Below are 20857 nucleotides of genomic sequence, written 5' to 3' on the forward strand. Positions count from 1 at the left end.
CCCCGTGGCAGCCTGCACCCAACCCCCTCAACCCAGCCCCACCCCAGAGCCCACACTCCCAGCTGGAGCCCTCACCTCCCTGCAGCACTCCAACCCTCTGCCCCAGTTGTGAGCCCCCTCCCGGACCCCAAACTCCTCATCCTTGACCCCACCCCAGAGCCCTCACCCCCCCGCCCCGCACCCTAACCCTGTGCCCCCTCCCACATGCCAAAACTCTCAGTCCCACCCCCGCCAGACATCATCTCCATATTGGTGCACATAACAAAATTCATTCCGCACATGGATGTAAAAAATTTAGAGGGAACACTGGTCTTTCACCTCCCTTCTGTGCATGTAGCTTCAAGCATGTCACTTAAATCAGCTCCCCCAATTTAAAAGTATTTAGTGCCTGAACCAAAGCTCACTGAAATCAATGGAAAAATTCCCATTGATTTCAATGAGCTTTGGGTCAGGCCTACAGTGCACACTACAAATTAATTACTAGAAAAAAATGTATTAAAACTGAAATGTTTCATCATGTCATTTGAGTTGTCCACACACAGCTAAGGACTTGGAGCTAATCCCTTCTCTTACTTCTGCGTGTTTTTTCATAACTGAAAAAGAATTGCAAAGACATTGCAAAATACATAAATACATATAAAGGAAAACTCCTGTTCAATACCTTCAAAGTAACTGCTGGCTGTCTCTTTTGCTGGCTGTCTCTTCCTTGGTGGTTTCACAGGGGGATGTTTATTTTCATTGTTTCTGAACAACGCCAGGCGCACAGCTGGGTCTAGACGACAAGAACAAGTTAAAATCAGAGGTCAGATCTGGCTTGTTCATTCCTTGAAGCAGATATTCACCTTTTAGTCATTTAATAAAAGAAACAATCTCTTGTGTACGTTTTACATTAACAAAAACAATTACATTACTTCTAAAATACATTAATATATGTACAAAGAAGCAGCCATCTTGACTTGTTTATGTACTTTTAAAAGTTTTCTAAATCATCCACCTGTGAAAAGCAAAACTACATTTTGAAAGGATATATATTTTAGGAAATATTTAGAAGTCCTATTTTGAAGGTGGGGATCTCAATCATAAATATTAGGTAAACAAATATGTAACCCCCCAATGTCTACAACTTAATAGATTGGTTCAAATAAATGTGTTTCCCACTAAGCAAAGAAAATCACAAATATTTTATTATCTGAGGCTAAACTTGAGGAACATAAATGAACTGAAAGCCCTTTAACATATCCTATCCTGTTCAAAGTAGAGATGGCCTCCATGGAAACATACGCTCCATAATCATTCCCATAATTAGTAGGCTATATAGTCTTAAGTCTTCATAACTTATCAAAAATTGTTTGTAAAGAGCCAGAGATGGACACAAACATTCCCACACCAGAAGAACTTACAATTTATATAAGAAAAGCAAAACAAATCTTTTTGTTCAACAGCTGAGGAGAAGGGAGTTTTGCACTTTGTTAATGAAGGGAAGGGAGGAGGGACTGCTTGAACAGGTGAATTTAAGGAGGGATATGAAGGAAAGTGAGTGCTTGAGGACAAGGAAAGGAGTACTTGTGGCACCTTAGAGACTAACAAATTTATCTGAGCATAAGCTTTCGTGAGCTACAGCTCACTTCATCGGACGCATGCAGTGGAAAATACAGTAGGGGGATTTTATATACACAGAGAACATGAAACAATGGGCGTTACCATACACACTGTAACAAGAGTGATCAGGTAAGGTGAACTATTACCAGCAGGAGAGTGGGTGGGGGGGGGAACCTTTTGCAGTGATAATCAAGGAGGGCCATTTCCAGGAGTTGACAAGAACATGTGAGGAACTGTGGGTGGGGGGGGAGGAAATAAACATGGGGAAATAGTTTTACTTCGTGTAATGACACATCCACTCCCAGTCTTTATTCAAGCCTAAGTTAATTGTATACAGTTTGCAAATTAATTCCAATTCAGCAGTCTCTCATTGGAGTCTGTTTTTGAAGTTTTTTTTGTTGAAGAATTGCCACTTTTAGGTCTGTAATCGAGTGACCAAAGAGACTGAAGTGTTCTCCAAATGGTTTTTGAATGTTATAATTCTTGACATCTGATTTGTGTCCATTTATTCTTTTACGTAGAGACTGTCCAGTTTGCCCAATGTACATGGCCAAACTGTCCCTCCACCCCCACAAACATGATACAGTTCTGTGGGGACCTAGAATCCTACTTTCGACGTCTCCGACTCAAGGAATATTTCCAACACACCTCTGAACAACATACTAACCCACAGAGACCTTCCAACCAAGACTACCAAAAGAAGGATTCTGGGTGGACTCCTCCTGAAGGTCGAAATAACAGACTGGACTTCTACATAGAGTGCTTCCGCCGACGTGCACGGGCTGAAATTGTGGAAAAGCAGCATCACTTGCCCCATAACCTCAGTCATGCAGAACACAATGCCATCCACAGCCTCAGAAACAACTCTAACATCATAATCAAAAAGGCTGACAAAGGAGGTGCTGTCGTCATCATGAATAGGTCGGAATATGAACAAGAGGCTGCTAGGCAGATCTCCAACACCACTTTCTACAAGCCATTACCCTCTGATCCCACTGAGGGTTACCAAAAGAAACTACACCATTTGCTCAAGAAACTCCCTGAAAAAGCACAAGAACAAATCTGTACAGACACACCCCTAGAAACCTGACCAGGGGTATTCTATCTGCTACCCAAGATCCATAAACCTGGAAATCCTAGATGCCCCATCATCTCACCATGGCACCCTGACAGCAGGATTGTCTGGCTATGTCGACTCCCTCCTCAGGCCCTACACTACCAGCAATCTTCAAGACACAACTGACTTCCTGAGGAAACTACAATCCATTGGTGATCTTCCTGATAACACCATCCTAGCCACTATGGATGTAGAAGCCCTCTACACCAACATTCCACACAAAGATGGACTACAAGCCGTCAGGAACACTATCCCCGATAATGTCACGGCAAACCTGGTGGCTGAACTTCGTGACTTTGTCCTCACCTATAACTATTTCACATTTCGGGACAATGTATACCTTCAAATCAGCGGCACTGTTATGGGTACCCACATGGCCCCACAGTATGCCAACATTTTTATGGCTGTCTTAGAACAACGCTTCCTCAGTTCTCATCCCCTAATGCCCTTACTCTACTTGCGCTACATTGATGACATCTTCATCATCTGGACCCATGGAAAAGAAGTCCTTGAGGAATTCCACCATGATTTCAACAATTTCCGTCCCACCAGCACCCTCAGCCTGGACCAGTCCACACAACAGATCCACTTCCTGGACACTACGGTGCTAATAAGCTATGGTCACATAAACACCACCCTATACCAGAAACCTACTGACCGCTATGCTTACCTACATGCCTCCAGCTTTCATCCAGACCACACCACATGATCCATTGTCTACAGCCAAGCTCAGCGATACAACCGCATTTGCTCCAACCCCTCAGACAGAGACAAACACCTATAAGATCTCTATCAAGCATTCTTACAACTACAATACCCACCTGCTGAAGTGAAAAAACAGATTGACAGAGCCAGAAGAGCACCCAGAAGTTACCTACTTCAGGACAGGCCCAACGAAGAAAATAACAGAACGCCACTAGCCATCACCTTCAGCCCCCAACTAAAACCTCTCCAATGCATCATCAAGGATCTACAACCTATCCTGAAGGATGACCCATCACTCTCACAGATCTTGGGAGACAGGCCAGCCCTTGCTTACAGACAGCCCCCCAACCTGAAGCAAATACTCACCAGCAACCACACACCACACAACAAAAACACTAACCCAGGAAGCTATCCTTGCAACAAAGCCCGTTGCCAACAGTGTCCACATATCTATTCAGGGGACACCTTCAGAGGGCCTAATCACATCAGCCACACTATCAGTGGCTCATTCACCTGCACATCTACCAATGTGATATCTGCCATCATGTGCCAACAATGCCCCTCTGCCATGTACATTGGGCAAACTGGACAGACTTTATGTAAAAGAATAAATGGACACAAATCAGATATCAAGAATTATAACATTCAAAAACCAGTCGAGAACACTTCAATCTCTTTGGTAACTCAATTACAGACCTAAAAGTGGCAATCCTTCAACAAAAAAACCTTCAAAAACAGACTCCAAGGAGAGACTGCTGAATTGGAATTAATTTGAAAACTGGATACAATTAACTTAGGTTAATTTGAATAAGTTTGAATAAAGACTGGGAGTGGATGTGTCATTACACAAAGTAAAACTATTTCCCCATGTTTATTTCCCCTCTCCCCCACTGTTCCTCTGACATTCTTGTCAACTGCTGGAAATGGCCCACCTTGATTATCACTACAAAAGGTTTTTTCCCTCCCGCTCTCCTGCTGGCAATAGCTCACCTTACGTGATCACTCTTGTTACAGTGTGTATGGTAACACCCATTGTTTCATGTTCTCTGTGTATATAAATCTCCCCACTATATTTTCCACTGCATGCATCCGATGAAGTGAGCTGTAGCTCACGAAAGCTTATGCTCAAATAAATTTGTTAGTCTCTAAGGTGCCACAAGTACTCCTTTTGTTTTTGCGGATACAGACTAACATGGTTGCTACTCTGAAACCTGAGGACAAGGAAAGAGTCTCACATACGGGGGCAGAATGAAATAAGCTTAAGTCAGGTATCTGGAATAGGAGATGAAGAGGGGGTGGGAAAAACACAAGAACTGGAAGAAATGCACAGAGTAAGAGCGGGAGGCATTACATAGGATCGTGTAGGGGGTGAGGTTGGGAAGCTTGAACCTGATGCTAGGGTTGCCAAGCCTCCAGGATTGGCCTGGAGTCTCCAGGAATTAAAGATTAATCTTTATTTAAAGATTATGTCATGTGATTAAATCTCCAGGAATATGTCCAACCAAAACTGGGAACCCTACCTGATGCAGTAAACAGTGTAAGACCCAAAGAAGGGAACCAATGGAAAAGGTCATATGGTTAGTGAAGGGGGGAGGAGACTGTATCAGCAGACAGACTTGGGATGAAGGGGAAAGCTAATAGGAAATGAAGGCAGAAAAGAGATTGTTACAAGGTGACAGATTGTTTTTTAGCCGTGACAAGGGTTTTAGCAGTGGGGACAATGAGGAAAGGATGTAGCTTGAGGAAGTGAAGAGAAAAAGGAGTAGAACTTAGCAAGAAAAGAATGAGTAGGCAGGCAGCGTAGAAGGATTAGGGAAGATGGGAAGTGCAGTTTTGGAGAGAGTGGGTGTATCAGAATAATACTGTCAGTTTCTCCATTATGAGACTGTTACCAAGGGAGCCGGGGGAAGGAGGAGGAGGCTTCTGTGGGGACAAAATTACTTCTTAATCAGTGAGGCTGTCAGAGCTTCTGAGAGCCAGCAGCAAAGTATGTAGTCTTTTAGAGGCGTGAGGGTGAGGGGAAGGGAGCTAGGTCTATAAATGTCAGACCCTAATCTCTCCAAAGTCAAGGTGTGTTTTTCCACTAACTTCAATGGCAGCAGAATTAGATTAGAAAATAGGCTGGCGTCCCTTCATACCAGGTAAAAGGGCTGGAATGGCATGAAGGGGCCCTAGAAGTTCCAGTTCTGCATGGGGGAGGATCCCCTTGGTGCAAGTACTCCAGACCCAGGACCCCATCACAAGCCCTAGGGTAGAGGGCATGATAGGGGCATGGCTGGAGGTGGGGGAGTGATGTGTGTCGGGGGGTCAGGGAGGCTTTTTAGCTTCCAATCATGGTGCAATCTCTATTGGTTGCAGGAACAAATTTGCAATAAATTCAATTCAGTCTGTAGTTCAGGCGTACTCCTGGGATTCCTTGTTGACACTAGGCTCTCATACAGCTGCATCTAGAAGTAATACTTTTTACCATCTCTGATTGGCTAAGGGACTCCCAAGATCTGGCCTCAGTTATTAAACTGAAACTACTGAAAGGCACTCAGATACTATGGTCATGAGCATGGTAAAAAGCCTATATAGAAACAGGAACTGCAGTGCACAGAATCCAGAGATTCCAGGCAGTGCTGTGGTCTATAGGGAAGTCTGGAGGATGCTGCCATATCTTAGGCCTCCAAGGTCTGTCTATGTTCTGGTAATGACCTCTCCAGCCTCTGGAGGAGCCAAGGATTGAGATGCCACAAAGGAAGTGAAAAGTCACCTTAGCCTGACCCTCTATTTGCCTGGCTGCAAGTTTCATCAGCCTTTCTCTCAAGGTTAGCTCCATTAACTTAAATCAGACATTTTAGAATGTTTCAGATAACTAGATTGTGTGTGTTGAGAACCAGACTACTGGGCTAACTTGCTAACTGTGGAGATTTTAGTAGTTACAGTGGGTAGCTAGACAAGTCAAGTATTTCCATTTTGGCAAATCACCAAAATCTTTATTACTATGCCATTCTTAGTGTCAGCAAATGTTTACAGTACTCGGTCATACTGGTGTGCAAGTTCATAACTAATATCTAAAATACAGTAACAGATAATCAGTCCTTGTTACAATATACAAGAGAATTTGTCATGCATTTCTTACTATAACTCAGTAAAAATACTGCACCTGTATAACTATATCAGTCATGCGCATACAATTTTAATTTCAGAGATCCTTTTCTCAATAACTTTAGCTGACAGAAAAGCTATATGAAATATAAAAATGTTTAACTATAGTGTAATTCATTATAATTTATAATTATAATGTAATACACTGTAGTGTATTTTCTAGAGTTATATAATGAGACCCATTTTTATATACAGTACAACACACAGTCAGAAAGGTAGAGAAGAATATTTTCTGTACTAATTGCTTCCCCAAAACCAAGCCTGTAATGTGCAATGAAAAACCAGACACCTCAGCAGACTACTTTAGAACAATTTCAAATACGGTAACTTTCTTGAGGAGGGTAAAAGATCAAGTTACCAAAATTGAAAGACTAGTAATTCACAAAACAAAATGTGATAAAGGATTCCTAGGTTTCTTCTCTGATGTTCCCAACAGACTATTATAAATTGTTTTGCTTCTTGGGTCTACTGAAGCTATTCCAAACTTGCTATGTCTAAAAGCTTTAGAAATAGAACTTTTTCACATTCAAACCTGCCTAGTTTGAAAAAGATGACCAGTCTAATAGTACAATGCATCAGGGACATTTGGGTGAAGTCACATAAAATGACTAATATCACCAGAATTATTCTATAATTGATCTATGTATAAGATTGTCAAAGTAGGTACTGAAGGAGATCTGTCTATTGGGAAGAGAGCTATTGAAACTGTTCTGAGAGATTTATATCAGATAATCTTACTTTTGAGCTATGCAAAATAATTTAAATAATCCACCGAGATTTATCACAATGTCAGAGTACTTAAATTACACCTACATGAATCACCCTAATCATTGCCTACAGCTCTTTTGATATTAAAAAGAACCCTTTTTAAATCTAGTCTCCAATTAAGGTAATATTACTTCAGTTATTTTATGATACTAGTATTTTTCAGTATCAGAGAAATGGATTAGATTTACGTTTTTATTATAGACAATCAACAAACGTTTTAGATTTCACACACAGGAACTGCGAAAGAGTCAAACAGTTCAGAATTACACTAAGATCTTACTAGACTCTGGCATACTTGTTTAAATTTGGTTTATTAGTTGATGATTTGTACTGAATATCTGGAAACCTGGGAGGTAATTTAATGCACACATTTTGGCAGACTCCAGATATAAAAGATAATTTGGACAAACATTATAAATGTGATAGAAATACTATGGAAATTCTATGGAAATTCATGTTACTGCCTGAGCTGGCATTTGTTACATGACATCTTGGCAATGCGTGAAAATACAAAAAACCCTCAAAACTTTAATTAGTTTGTCACTGATTTTGGGCGTGGGGAAAAACTGAGAAAATGAAAACAAAAATAGGTATTAGTTGTGCCAGTTTTAAAGAGTTGATATTTCAAAATTGCGAACATTGCATCATGTCAAGGAGGATTATGCAGAGTAAGTTCAATGGGAGAGGGACTATCCTTTTGTTCTGTGTTTGTATTGTGCCTATCACAGTGTTTTACTGGTCCATAACTGGGGCTCCTAGGGAGTATTGCAATACAAAGAATAAAACAAACAAACAAACAAACAAACATACATAGAAGCATTTTATTTTTTACAGCAGAATTTCTTGCATCCATTAAGGAAAATTCAGGAATAAGGGTATTTTAATTCATATGGGAAGTACAGATGGTGAATGATGTTCAGTTCATTAGAGTTGTTTTGTATTGTCAGAAAATCTTTTAAATCTGAATGTATTTAATGTACTATCTTTCAAAGACGAAGAAGAAAACAGACTGACAGAACAATACTTCTTGTCCTGTGACATATCAGTCAGTTGTTTCAGTTTTATCTGAGTAGTCAAGTCTCAGCTTTTACTTCTCCTTTGTCTCTTCTTCTGTTTCCGCCTGGGTGGCACCAGAAGTATCACTTCATTTTGTCAATCGCTAACAAACTTTGCCTCCAGAAAGGAAATGGTTAAACAAGGAACAGTACAGCATGGCAGAAGATAGCAGCTGAAAACAGTTACTCCAGACCTCTGGTCATTTTAAAAAAAATTGTTAAAAGTAAAAAGAAATTAACTTTATTAAAGTCTTTGAATTTCCTTGATTTTGTGGATTTGATAATAGGCCCTTAAATCCCAAAGTTAAGCCAGAAACTCTGTTCTCTTGTGCCAAGGTATCTTTAAGGGCTCTGTGATCTTATGAATCATAGATGTTTAGTACCAAGGCACAATGAAGTGCATTACTGTCTATTGCTTTTAGGTTTTTAATTAGAATTCTGCAGAATTTCATGCATTCTTAATAAATGGGAATATTTTTGATATTTTGCCACTTCTACTTGGCTGCAAAAATTTCTAGTATCTTGCCCGCATTTCTCATATTATTTGACAGTCAAGAAAAGTAGTTGATGTGGATACAGTGGAGGTATAAAACATGGCATGCATATGTTATGGTTAAAATACAGGCCACGATTTTAACTGTTTATACCTGCATCCATAACCGTAATAGATTGGAGCATAATCTATGCCGGCGGTACTGGTCCAGTACAATATGATACTCATTGTCTGCACCAACCCAACTTTGTAAGGACAGACTACCTTTAGCTCTCCCTAATGATACAAGGCACAGGACTCAGGATACTTATTAGCATCCTTCAGACCCGTCTTTCTTTGTGCAAAGCTTCTTCGGCCCAGACACAGCATGACTCTGTAGAAGACCCCATGCCCTGCAGGTCTTGTCTTAATTTTTTTCTAATCCTGTGCTCAAGGTTAAGATTGGTAAAAACCTCACATTTTCTTAGAACTCCTGCACTGGAATCTGCTCCACAAAGTTTCAACAAATACACAAACAGAATGCATATACACAAAGTCCCCCCATAAACTAAGGTTTTGGGGAAGGCAAACCCCATAACTGGCTCATGTTAATCTGCAAAAACTGCACAGTCCTCTAGATGTGCTCTCAGTGCACATCCCCTTCACCAATATCACCACAGTACCCAGTGCTTCCACCTATTTACTCAGTGCTTCCACCTACAGCTTTAGGCCCTCTCAGGTCCTGACCTGATGGGAGAAGAGGTCTCCTTTGTCTGAGCCCTCTCTGTGACCAGCCCCAGCTAGCCCTGTCCCTCTGTTCTCCCCTTTCTCTCTTTTTTCCCTTTATACTTCTTTCCTGTGCCTCTTATCAGCCTGGGGCTGATGAGCCAAGTGAGTTCATTGATCCCAAACAGCTTCTCCCGGGGCACTAATTAGCCTCTAAGTGATCAGAGTGCAGGCTCATCTATTCACTCCCTTCACTCTGTCACAGGGCTGCTGAATCAGTACAGTCAGTCATAAAGTGCACCTACCACTGCTGGAGCTGGATGCACCCGAGCAACAGAAGTCAGGGATGATTTGTGCTCTCACATTATGGACTTGCATGGCCCAGTGGAAGAGGTGGAATAGTAGCTCTATGAGTATGCCGGTGGGCCCGGGGAAACAGAGCTAGATTACCATGCAATGTAGTTATTATGAATGTCATGATGTCTTATGAAATGGGTGGGAAGTGAGTCATAGTATGGGTTCATATAAGGAAGTGATTGACACGTGGATTGGTGTATCTAACTGTATAGGAATAGTGTTTGCTTACTAATTCTTAAATTGTTCCTGAACTTATGTTTAGCTTTATTAATTCAAATCTTGGTTGTATTATGAGATGCAGTGATAGCAATAAACTTTCTTGGTGACATAAAAGGCTTTATTTATAAACATGTGTTAAAACAGTGCAGCAGTCACACACAGCCAGGCAGGCCAGCTGCCATTACAACACCAAAACACCAGTTACAAAAGAACATCCCCAAAATAGGAAAACAAGTGCACACATGACAGAAACACCCTACTGCTGTATGTCCCTAGTCTTCCCTACTCTCCTTTCCTTTCTTTTCTCATTTCCCATGCAGTTGGTGCAGCAGGAGGTGGATGGAGGTATTCAGAGGAGAGGGGGATCAAGATGGAGGGCCACATGAGGTTTAGTTTGCCCTGCCCAACTGCTCATGGGGCCAGACTGTATGGGCCACCCAGACATGGAGTTTTTGCAGCTGTTTTTGGACTCAGGGTATGTCACAAGGGAATCAAGCCACAGTGTGGGAAAGGCACCAGGAGCCAGTAATCTTGCAGCCATAATTAAGATGAACAGCTCAAACAGTTCTTTCTGTTGAGCCCTGTCCTCCTCCCTTAGCCACTGTTCTCGCTCCTGTGCTGATACCTTGTTCTCAGCCTTTCCTCTTGCCTCTCAGAATGCCTTTTCTCCAGTCTTAAGTCCCTGTGTTTCTGGTACTGAACTTGCTTGTTGGCCCTCTCAAGAACTTCAACCATTAGTTCATCACAGAAATGCTTCCTCTTGGAATGGTTCATGAAGGTACGGATATCGAGCTGTGGAGATACAGCAGCTAGTAGTGGGGACTGCAATAGGACACAATATAGAGTGTCTCAAATATCTCAGTGGCAGGAGCCCAGAATTAATTCTTGTGGAATTTCAAGGACATAAAATGTTACATTTCAAAACTTAACTGCAATATACTGTGAAATGGATGCTTCAGTCCCCAGAATCTCCCTGGACACAGCCTGGGTAACCGCAGTTAAAGCAGTGCAGACACAATGGTAAATAAAAATGCAAAGCTGTTTTTGTTTTACAAAACTTGCATAATTACTTGGGTTGGAGAAAGAGAGGGGGAATGGTCGATGCCTTTCTACAAAAAGCTTTTTTTATTTTTTATAATCATTTCAGGCCTTTCATATTTTGGAAGGACATAACTGTTCTCATGGTGCCCCATTGGCAAAGGAAGATGTTATTCCAAGCTACTGGTTGTAAATTTGCAGTGTATGCATCAGAAATATTCAAACATATCATGATTGAACATCACATCTATGAATGGAGTGGGCTGGTGAGCTACCCAAATGACACTGGAAAATATATGCTTCCACACAATGTGACTAACTATCTGGAATTCCTGCTTCAGGAAAATTTTGCAGCTATTAGCAATCAGGACTGGGTCAGAATCCATGACTGAATGAACAGAATGCTGAGTTAGCTCACTCATGGCTTATTCTGTTATGGCTGCATTCCTCCTTCCTTCCCACAGCACATTTCTGGACAAAACTTCAAACCCCAGTCATACTTGGGATAAATGATTGTGTCACCTATGGACTGCATGGACTACCTTTAACTGAAATGAACTAGTTTTGAAAATGGATCACATTTCCCTAAACACATAGTTCATTTTTATAGGCAGCTCCATAGACCACTGAGTGATTACAGTGTGGCAAATGCACGGCAATGTAATATTATTTTTATGAAACAGGAATGGGCTGAGCAAAAAATCTGTGTCTTTCCAGTAAAAATCCTCTTTAAAGGTGTTCATTACTGTTTTCACTTCCTGGTCGTCATTTTGAGCCGTGTGAGGGGGGGGCTGGGGAGAAAGGGAGGCAGAATGCCAAGCTGATTCCAAGACAATGGAAGAGTTAACGCTGATTCACTGAGCTGCTGTTGTATGCCGAGGTGGGTGGCTTCTTTTTTCAACTGAGTCAACTGGAGATTCTTGGGATACAGAGGAGAAAGGTGGTTGACCCATGGGATTGGGGTATACTACTTTCGGACTCCCTGGACCCACGTTGGGGGGTTGTGACTACCATGCAAAGCAATAGGGCTCAAACCCTGGATCATGGCTTGACACGGGCTTACCCTTGAACACCACAGGGTCCTAGGAATGGACCCTAGGTCCAAGCCTGAGTCTGAGAGATTTACGCAGACAGAAGAAGGGTTTGAGTTCAAGCCTGAGTCTGAGCCTGGGTTTACACTGCAGTGTACACATACCCCAAGTGGCCAGTGCATAAGCCAGTCCTGGTCCCACAGGATGGGAAACCCTCCTACCACACTACTCATCACAGCTCTATAAGAAGCAGATATATGGAGAGAAGAAGGGAACAAGTCCCCTCACCAGAGAGCATCAGGAACCCAGGATGTTCATTACAATGCTAATACCATCCAAGTTCTACTGTGGTAAATGAGTAGGCATTTTAAAGAGGGGCTATGTAAAACCCAGGGCAGATGCTAACTTTCTATTTTGTGGGTATGTGAATATCAGCTAATAAAGCCCTAAGGCAGAGGAAGTTGGTGACATTTGCAAGTGACGGGTGACAAGACCACAAGATATTTGTAGTGACAAGAGCATATGAGTGGTCCTATGAAACAGCAGTTAATAAGGGACTACTGTGTGAATGCAACATCTTCAATTTAGCAAGTCCTTACCTTAGCATAGCAAGATTTCTCATGAAAGATGTTTGGTTAGCAGGCTGACATTGAGACTTGAGCATAAAAGGATGCCTATTTGTTAATATTCTGTAACTTCCTTGTATTTCGAGCTACTGGAGGTTGCTCATTCTATGGCTCAGCTGACAACTTAATTTTTATTGTATTTTTGTTTGCAAATAATGTATAGAGCAATGAATGGACATATTAGAGGTTCTGGAAACCTACTTCTTTATAGAATATAATTAACGTTGTGTGCATACTTTGTACTTTATCCTCAGATTGGTAGGAATGTCTATATCACTAAGTTAATACTTATATTAAAATAATATTAAGTTTTTGAATGAAATTAGTTGAAACTATGCCCAGATAAATTTGTTAGTCTCTAAAGTACCACAAGGACTCCTCATTGTTTTTATGTTAGGAAGGAATAGTGACAAATAACATACAATCTGGAGTTTAAGAAAAGATCAAACCTAAAAAAACCCAAGATATAATCAGGGTAAGGGTAATATTGAGGTGTGGAGGACTATATGGTGGCTGAGGATCAATTCAGAGAATACAGAAAGGATGTGATGCCGGTTCCTAGGGAAACAAGAGGAAATGATGAGGCTGACAATTGCTTATTGTTTAGAGAGGTTGTTACCTGCCTTTTGTTAGTGAGAGGCACATGTTCTGGGGATATCCAGCTGCATGAGAGGTTAAACTGACAGAAGAGGCCAAAGGTTTGTTTGTTTGTTTTTTTTTATGTCTGGTTAAGGGATTGTGACCGCTCTCATTCTTGAAAAGGATGTTGACATTGCCAAATATGTTTTTTTACCTTAAGACGAGTTACTGCAATTTGTTCTACATGTGGCTGCATCTGAAGACCACTCATCCCCGAGTTGGGGAGAGGGGCAGCCACACACAGCTTGTTGCAGCTCCCTGATTCAGGGCTGCCTGGTCTCGGAACAAGTTAGAACAGGACTCCTCCACCTCTTACTTAAGCTTCTGGTGTAAAGTCTCAGTTCCACCATGTCCTCAGACCATCCCTGATATTCCCTTTCTGTTTCTCTTCCCCCACCCACCCACCCCCATCCCGTATGCTGGGAGAGATGTAGGAGACAGCTATGCTTGTGGAGATTCCCCCTACACAGGGAAAATTTTCCACTGGGATTTTCTGATCAGTATAAAGCCACTTCACATAAGCAGCACAAAGGAACTTTGGCAGACTACAGAAGCCAGACCAGAAAGTTCTGAATGTAGTTGCTTGATTATGCACTTAGTGCTGCTTCTGGCAAGGAGGGATTGACAGCTGTGCTTCAGTATCTGCACTAGTGTCCAATTCAGATCAGGGTGTAACTGAAAATGTTGGTTTTAAGTTAAGCTCCATTTAGATCTGACTACTTTAGAGTCTGCCTCTTTCACCATGCTGTACCAGAGCAATTCAGATGAAGGGAGGTACTTGACCTAACAGCCCCAATACTGAAAGGGGATTGAAGGTGGGGCATTTTCTGTGACGGGGCACTCACTCTGAAAATCAACGCTCTCCTTTGCCTGGATGGAATATGTGGAAAGGGGATTCCTTACTGGGTAGTCATGGAAGGAGATATCTTGCAACTAAACAACAGATCAGGTCTATACAGATCTAACAACTCAAATTATAAAGTCTTTTTAACTTTTTAAACACTGGTCATGTGCTTAGAAGACTTTTCCAGAGCAGCACTTTCTATAAACAAACAAAACAAAACCCCCTCCAATCATCTGAACAAAATGAATATAAAAACATTCAAAAAATCCACTAGAACAACAACAAAAAAATAGGATAATTGAATTTGATACTCTCAAACCATTTATGACTGAATTAATCACTACTAATATAAACCAGACAACATATGGAGAAAAGATGATATAACCTAATAGACTTTATTCATTAAAAATGATACAAGGGCTACCAAGTTATACATATGTCAAACGTTCAGCTGGCCACCAGATATTTATGGTTTTGTGGCTGGGCAGTGTGGGAAACTATAAAGGATTAAATAACAATGTTTTAGCCTCCTGCCCATTGTCTTTTCCTCACCCATAATGAAAAGGTTAATTATATAGTACCTTTTGTTGAAATCTAGAGATCTATCTGTCATAAGTAGTCTTAGGTGCTGGTACTTGGCTGGGGGAGGAGGGACTTGCAAATTTTTCTTAACTTTACCTTTTTATCTGTAAGTTGTGTTTCCCCTCTTGAGTGCAAATACTCTTGAATTTTAAAAAAAACAACCACCACTTGACACAAAACAGGGATTTCCCATGTTATGCAGTAATGGAAAATGCATTATAGCCAGTAGTGAGAGCTCCAAACATATCACCAAAGAGTTAAACATTATTAATGGAAGGATTTCTCAAGACAGCCTACCATGACTAATGAACTTAAAGGTGTCAACCAATAATTAACTAAGATATTTTATCCTTATGACGGACACAAGAGGTGACCATGCAGGGAAGGAATAATTTTAGCATCAGTCAGCAAAGAGAGGAAAGTACCTTCCAAGATTCACAGAATCATCTCTGAAGCTTGAATGCCAAATTATGACCAATTCTAGAGACACCAAAAACTGTGAAACCTTCACAAATGTATATAAATAGCACCTAATATAATCAAGAGCAGGAGAACTGAGCAAGGCTATTATAACTTGAGATATTCTTCTGAAGGAAAAAAAAATTAAGCAGCACAAAAATACAGAAATACAAACTTTATATCTAGAAAAGGGAATACACAGAACACAATGAAACAAAGTTCCCATGTCATCACTTGTCAAATATTCCTCTCAATATTCACCAGAGTACTTTTTCAAATATTAATATATTTAACATATAGACAAAATAAACTTCCTTTTATGATTTAATATGTTCATTTCTGAAGCACATTACTCCCCCCCATATTAACATGTGAAGCAATCTAAGAAAATACAAGCAAAATTTCTAGAAGTGACAATCTGCTTTCAGATGAAGAAGTAGAGACCTGCTGTTTCCTACATTTTATACATATTCTTATGTAACATATATTGTAACAGAACTGTTGACTTACCTAGATTTTTATGACTAGATTTCTTCGATTTCATTTTATGGGCCCTCTTCAGCATTAGCTGTGCAGTGGCAATATCTTTAAAACCCCTAAGGGAAGGTGATATTTTACTATCAATATATACACGTTTTCACATCTCAACTGCACAGTGTTCTCTCTCTCTCTCCCCCTCCCCCACACCTTTCACATAGAATACAGCAAGAGCACAGGACATCTCATGTATGATACTCGACATACTGAACTACACAGATGCTTGCAGTGCTCGTCTTAAACAGTTAAGACATTGTAGTTAATTGACTTGGTATCTCACACGCCGGTTAAAAGTTTAAAACAATATTTTTGACATTTAGAAATAAATACCTACTTAACCAGGGTACCTATTAAAAGCTTCTACATCTACAGCTCCCGATGTGTAGAATTCACATTAAAAACAAACAAACAAAAAAACAGGATAGATTTGGACATACCATTCTTCTGAAATTTTCTCTTCTTTTTCCGATTTGAAAGACAACTTATTTCTGGGTTGCAAGTCAGAGAGACGTGTCATAGCTCTCTTCTCTGACCTGACAAAAGAGTAGCAGAGCAATACTGAAACCTGGGTCAGCAGTAAAAGTATGGTATGATGGCTTTGCAGCCTTTATTATTCTGCAAACTATTTATGCCTTCTGAAACTCAGAAATAAAAACATCTATTTTAATACTCCAAGAAGTCTTTATCTTTGAGAGTAATAAAAGTTTGCCATCGATTTTGAATGTTAACATTTCAGTTACAATGAAGTGTATTTCAGTCCTTTTCTGCAAAGGAATACAGCCTTGTGAGAAATACTTCTAAATTCTTATCTGTTAGATATCTGTATGTTAAGGCCTATGTTATAAGATTTTTTTTGTTAACATTTTATTATTTACATATTTATAGCCTTTTATTCTTAGAACTTTGATATTTTAATTAAATGCACATTAAACTACTGCAGACCTAATAGACTGTATTTGTTTTATTCAGTTTTAATGAGCGCATTTACTTACAAATCAGTAATTATCTGAGTTACCAATCAAACAGTTGCAAAAAGCACCACAAAGAGGAGTACTAATTACTCTTCCAGTGTCTATTCTGGTCCCTGCCAGAGCAGGTACAAGTAGTAATAAAAAAAGCAAATTATTTTGGCTTACCTGCTACTAAGTTGGGTGTTTTCTGATGACAATGAATGTGGTCTCTCATCACACTGCCAGGCTTCATGTGGAGGCCATGGTAAATTAAATGAATTATGATCGGAACTTTGAGGCCTAGCATACTTGTAAGTAAGGAAATATATATATATAAAAAAAAGTCAGTGAATAGTATCGTAACTTTGGCCCTGATCCTACAAACGCTTACTCATGGGCTTGATTTTATGCACAGGAGTAGCCTTGTTGATTTTAATGAGGCTACTCACATATGTAGTTAAACATGAGTGTGTTTGCAGAGTCATGCCCTTTGTTTGTATTTCAGAGGTATAGTCAAAACATGATAGGTCCATCATAGACCTTATCTTCAATTAACTAAATGCTCTATGCAATATTGCAAAAATAATGGTGTGTTTAATTATATCTCAAAAGCAAAAAAAAGTTTAAGTCACTATACATTTATGAATAGCTATTATTTGAATCCAGGCAAAAATATTTTAAAGAATACTTTGCATATATAGCAGAAGAAAAATGGAAAAAACCTAAAACAAAAACAAAAACACCCCAGAAAGCTGAAACTTCAAAGTTTATCAAATAACTCACAGATATTACAGTTCAGTGACCTTTAGCTGTTCTGAAAGTCCTCAGCTGTTGCTATATAATGCAGACTTTAGTATTTTTAAAGTACTGTGTCAACGAGCAATTTTTAATCCATTGCCAAATGTGCAGATGAAGCACATCATCTTTTTTTTTTTTTTGAGCTACTGTGAAGTAAAGTGTTGAAAGAAATCCAAAATAAAGAAAAATTTAAGCAAATGAAAGAAAAGCTACATGAAAAATTACATCTGGGGATGAGGAGGAAGTCAGAGGCTTCTAAAAGTAATTGTGTTTTTCAAGTCAATAAATTGAAGTATTAATCACCCCAGTGTAGCATATCCTCAAGGAATGAACAAAGACTGAAGACTAAGAAGTTTCCATGACATGTTACCTTTGGCCAGTGCAGCTGGTTTGTGAGCAGCAGTGTTTTTGAAGGGAAGCGGGTGGAATCCAAAGCTAGCCATTCTCTCTCTAAGGCAGCCTGTATGAATGAGTAAAGTCAAATAATGCACTGATAAAAACAGTTTAGTTTAGATAATTTCTACAAAGTCTCTTTTAAATTGTCTTGCAGATTGATTCAAATGTGTTCACGTTGTATATCAGAATTGCCACCTGCAATGTAATCACAGTCACAATTCTGAAGTGCTGCATTGGATTGATTTCTATTATTATTTACTGTTTGTATTATCATTGCATCTAGGACCATGATCATGGACCAAGACCCCTATTGTACTAGGTGCTGTAGAAATAGAACAAAAAGACACAAATAAATCCACAATTAATAGTTATTTTCACTCAGCTGTTTCTATCCTCTTCTCAAATTCTCTTTATTTTACTCCAACAACTTTGCTAAAATAAGCAAATAAGAGCCACTAAAACAGAAAACTACAGAGCTAAAGTAGTTTTCAAATATTAATATAAAGGGCACAGAGAAGCTTGTTAGCTTTTTTTGAACAATTATTATTTTAAATCCCTTTTTGCATGCCTGATTCTGTCACCCTTTCTCATGTTGAGTTGTACTTATCTGGTGAAGAGTCCCACTGAAATCAATGTGTCAAAATGTGCAAACATTCACTAAAGTAGTCCAACTGATTTATAGCCTAATAGAACAACTTGCAAGGGTCGCAGAATCAGATCCTGAAGGGTATTTTATTTTTTCCTAACTGAAAACTCAGCCAGTCTAACTTTTTTCTTACACTTCATTGACTTTTTCTACCATATTTTCTTTTAACACTTTTAAACAAGTGACAGAAGTGCACATCCCGATGAGAATAAGTAAGTACCTCTAAGAGTCTGGCTTCTCTTACTGAAGACTCAGACACTCAGATTGCTCCTACTTCAGCAGCAAAGAACCTTGCGGTTCATTCTAATCCTACTCCCTTTTCCAAAAACCTCTAATTTATGTGGCTAGAACATCTTTCTCCCATTTATGGAACATTATTAGGTTGCATTCATTTCTGCCTCCATCAGAACTCCCAGCTTTGAATACCTTAAGACATGATTACAGTAATTCTTTATTGGCTAGCATGCTTTACAAGTCTTTGCATAATCTTACATTGGTGAACAATGGGTGCTGCCAGATTCTTTCTGAAGAGGAGATGACAGGTTCATATTTTACCTATTTTGAACAGGTAACCTTGGATGATGGTCAAATACTATACTAATTTTAAAACAGCTCTTATCTATATGTACTATATGATGCTGAATCATCATCCTTCCTCCATACTTACTCAAAAATTCCTGAAACAAGGTTTTTCAGAGTTTATAGGCAAGTTTTAAATCATAAGAACTCTTCCATGTTAGACTCCTTGTTTCTATAATTTCCTTAAGCTTGATATGATGGAATTAGCCATATTTGGTACTTGGGGTTTAATTTCTTTTAAAATCTAGATCAGATTCTATTCCCTCTTCATTTATATCTGATGTAGCATCGCTGTTCTTTCCCATTTATCGTTTAATTTCAAGAACAAAGTTTTTTAGGTTTTCCTTTAAACCCCTTCACATCAGCTGCATGTTAAGGAAATATCAGAGTAATAAAGTCAAAACACATTTGCCAGATAAATTTATCATGCACCTATGTCTCATTCGCCCTCTGTCCACTCATCAACCCACTTTGGAATTTATTCTAACACTCCTAACCAGTGAGCAGCTTCAAACCACCCCCCATTTAAAAACAACAACAAAAAAAATCAAAGTGCCACTCTGATGTGGATTCTGTCTCTGCACTCTACACCTTAAAAGTCACCAATCTGAGATGTAAGATGGACAATGTTCAGACTCAGAAACAGTGACTAATTCAAGGTTTGATAGGTCTATGACCCAGCAGAGCTAGAATTGGGAGCTTCCCAGATTTTCCACACAGAACTTGCTTCTAAGCTTTAGAATGGTATCTCAGGACATCCATCAGACTTTAAAAGTATATACTTATTGTTGGCCTTGTAGTTTGTCTGCTGTGGGAAGAAGTTTTGAAACTAAAAATCTCTTCAATCTTGACAAAAAGAACAATTTTAGAGGGAGTCAAATTTGCGTATTTTTCTTAACATTAAATGAGACTACCAAACATCTCATTTGGAAATAGGTATTAGTTTACAAATGAGTACTCTTCATGCCCTCTTTAATTTGTACTCAGTTTCAATTCACTAGCAGAAAAAAACTTCTGATTATTCAAATGAGCATCCCTTCATTCATCCTGAGTCCAGTCTTGCAACCATCAGAAGTAGTCTCACTGACACTAGAAGTTCTGCTCCAAAAAGCAGCTGTATAAAGATGATAGCCTTCTTATTCAAAAATCTCCTCCCTCTCTGTTAGTAGTACCAAGTCAACACAACTAAGTGTGTACTGGAGTCTGTTATTTCTTCTACATATTTGTCAGGAGACTGGGTAGTAGGCAGTCAGGCCTAGTGGCTAGATTCCAATTTCCAGAGCCAAGGGTTGAGACAGGACCAGAACTAGGATCAAAGGTCAGAATCAGAGTCAGCGTCCAAATGCCAGAGCCAAGGGTTGAGGCAGTGTTGCAGTCAGGAATCAGAGCTGAGTGTTGGAACTGGATTACCAGAAGTCAGGGAAGGCAGGAGCAGGGCAGGTTCTGAGGGAGGAGCAAGGCAGGGACAGGATGGGAACAAGGCTGGATGCAGGGCAGGACCTGGGCTGAAGCTGTGGAGGAGCCGAGCAGGAGCAGGGGTTGGTGAGAGACAAGCACAAGGAGG

At 39.8% G+C, this 20857-nt stretch overlaps 1 protein-coding gene across 5 annotated transcripts in view; it reads right to left on the reverse strand.

The window, feature by feature from the left end:
- The window catches only part of LRRIQ1 (leucine rich repeats and IQ motif containing 1), a 167751-nt gene that overhangs the window by 58973 nt on the left and 87921 nt on the right, over positions 1 to 20857 (reverse strand). For 4 of the 5 annotated variants that reach the window (XM_037885640.2, XM_043546886.1, XM_043546892.1 and 1 more), the window contains 5 exons: positions 18043 to 18132; positions 17061 to 17182; positions 16362 to 16457; positions 15898 to 15983; positions 662 to 772 (listed from right to left, as the gene is read on the reverse strand). In XM_037885640.2, the coding sequence (XP_037741568.1) occupies positions 662 to 772; positions 15898 to 15983; positions 16362 to 16457; positions 17061 to 17182; positions 18043 to 18132 (505 nt within the window). The remainder of the gene's footprint in view (positions 1 to 661; positions 773 to 15897; positions 15984 to 16361; positions 16458 to 17060; positions 17183 to 18042; positions 18133 to 20857) is intronic. The other variant, XM_037885650.2, reaches the window with a different exon arrangement.

This window comes from Chelonia mydas, chromosome 1, assembly GCF_015237465.2.
Source record: "Chelonia mydas isolate rCheMyd1 chromosome 1, rCheMyd1.pri.v2, whole genome shotgun sequence".
NCBI classification, from domain to species: Eukaryota; Metazoa; Chordata; order Testudines; family Cheloniidae; genus Chelonia; species Chelonia mydas.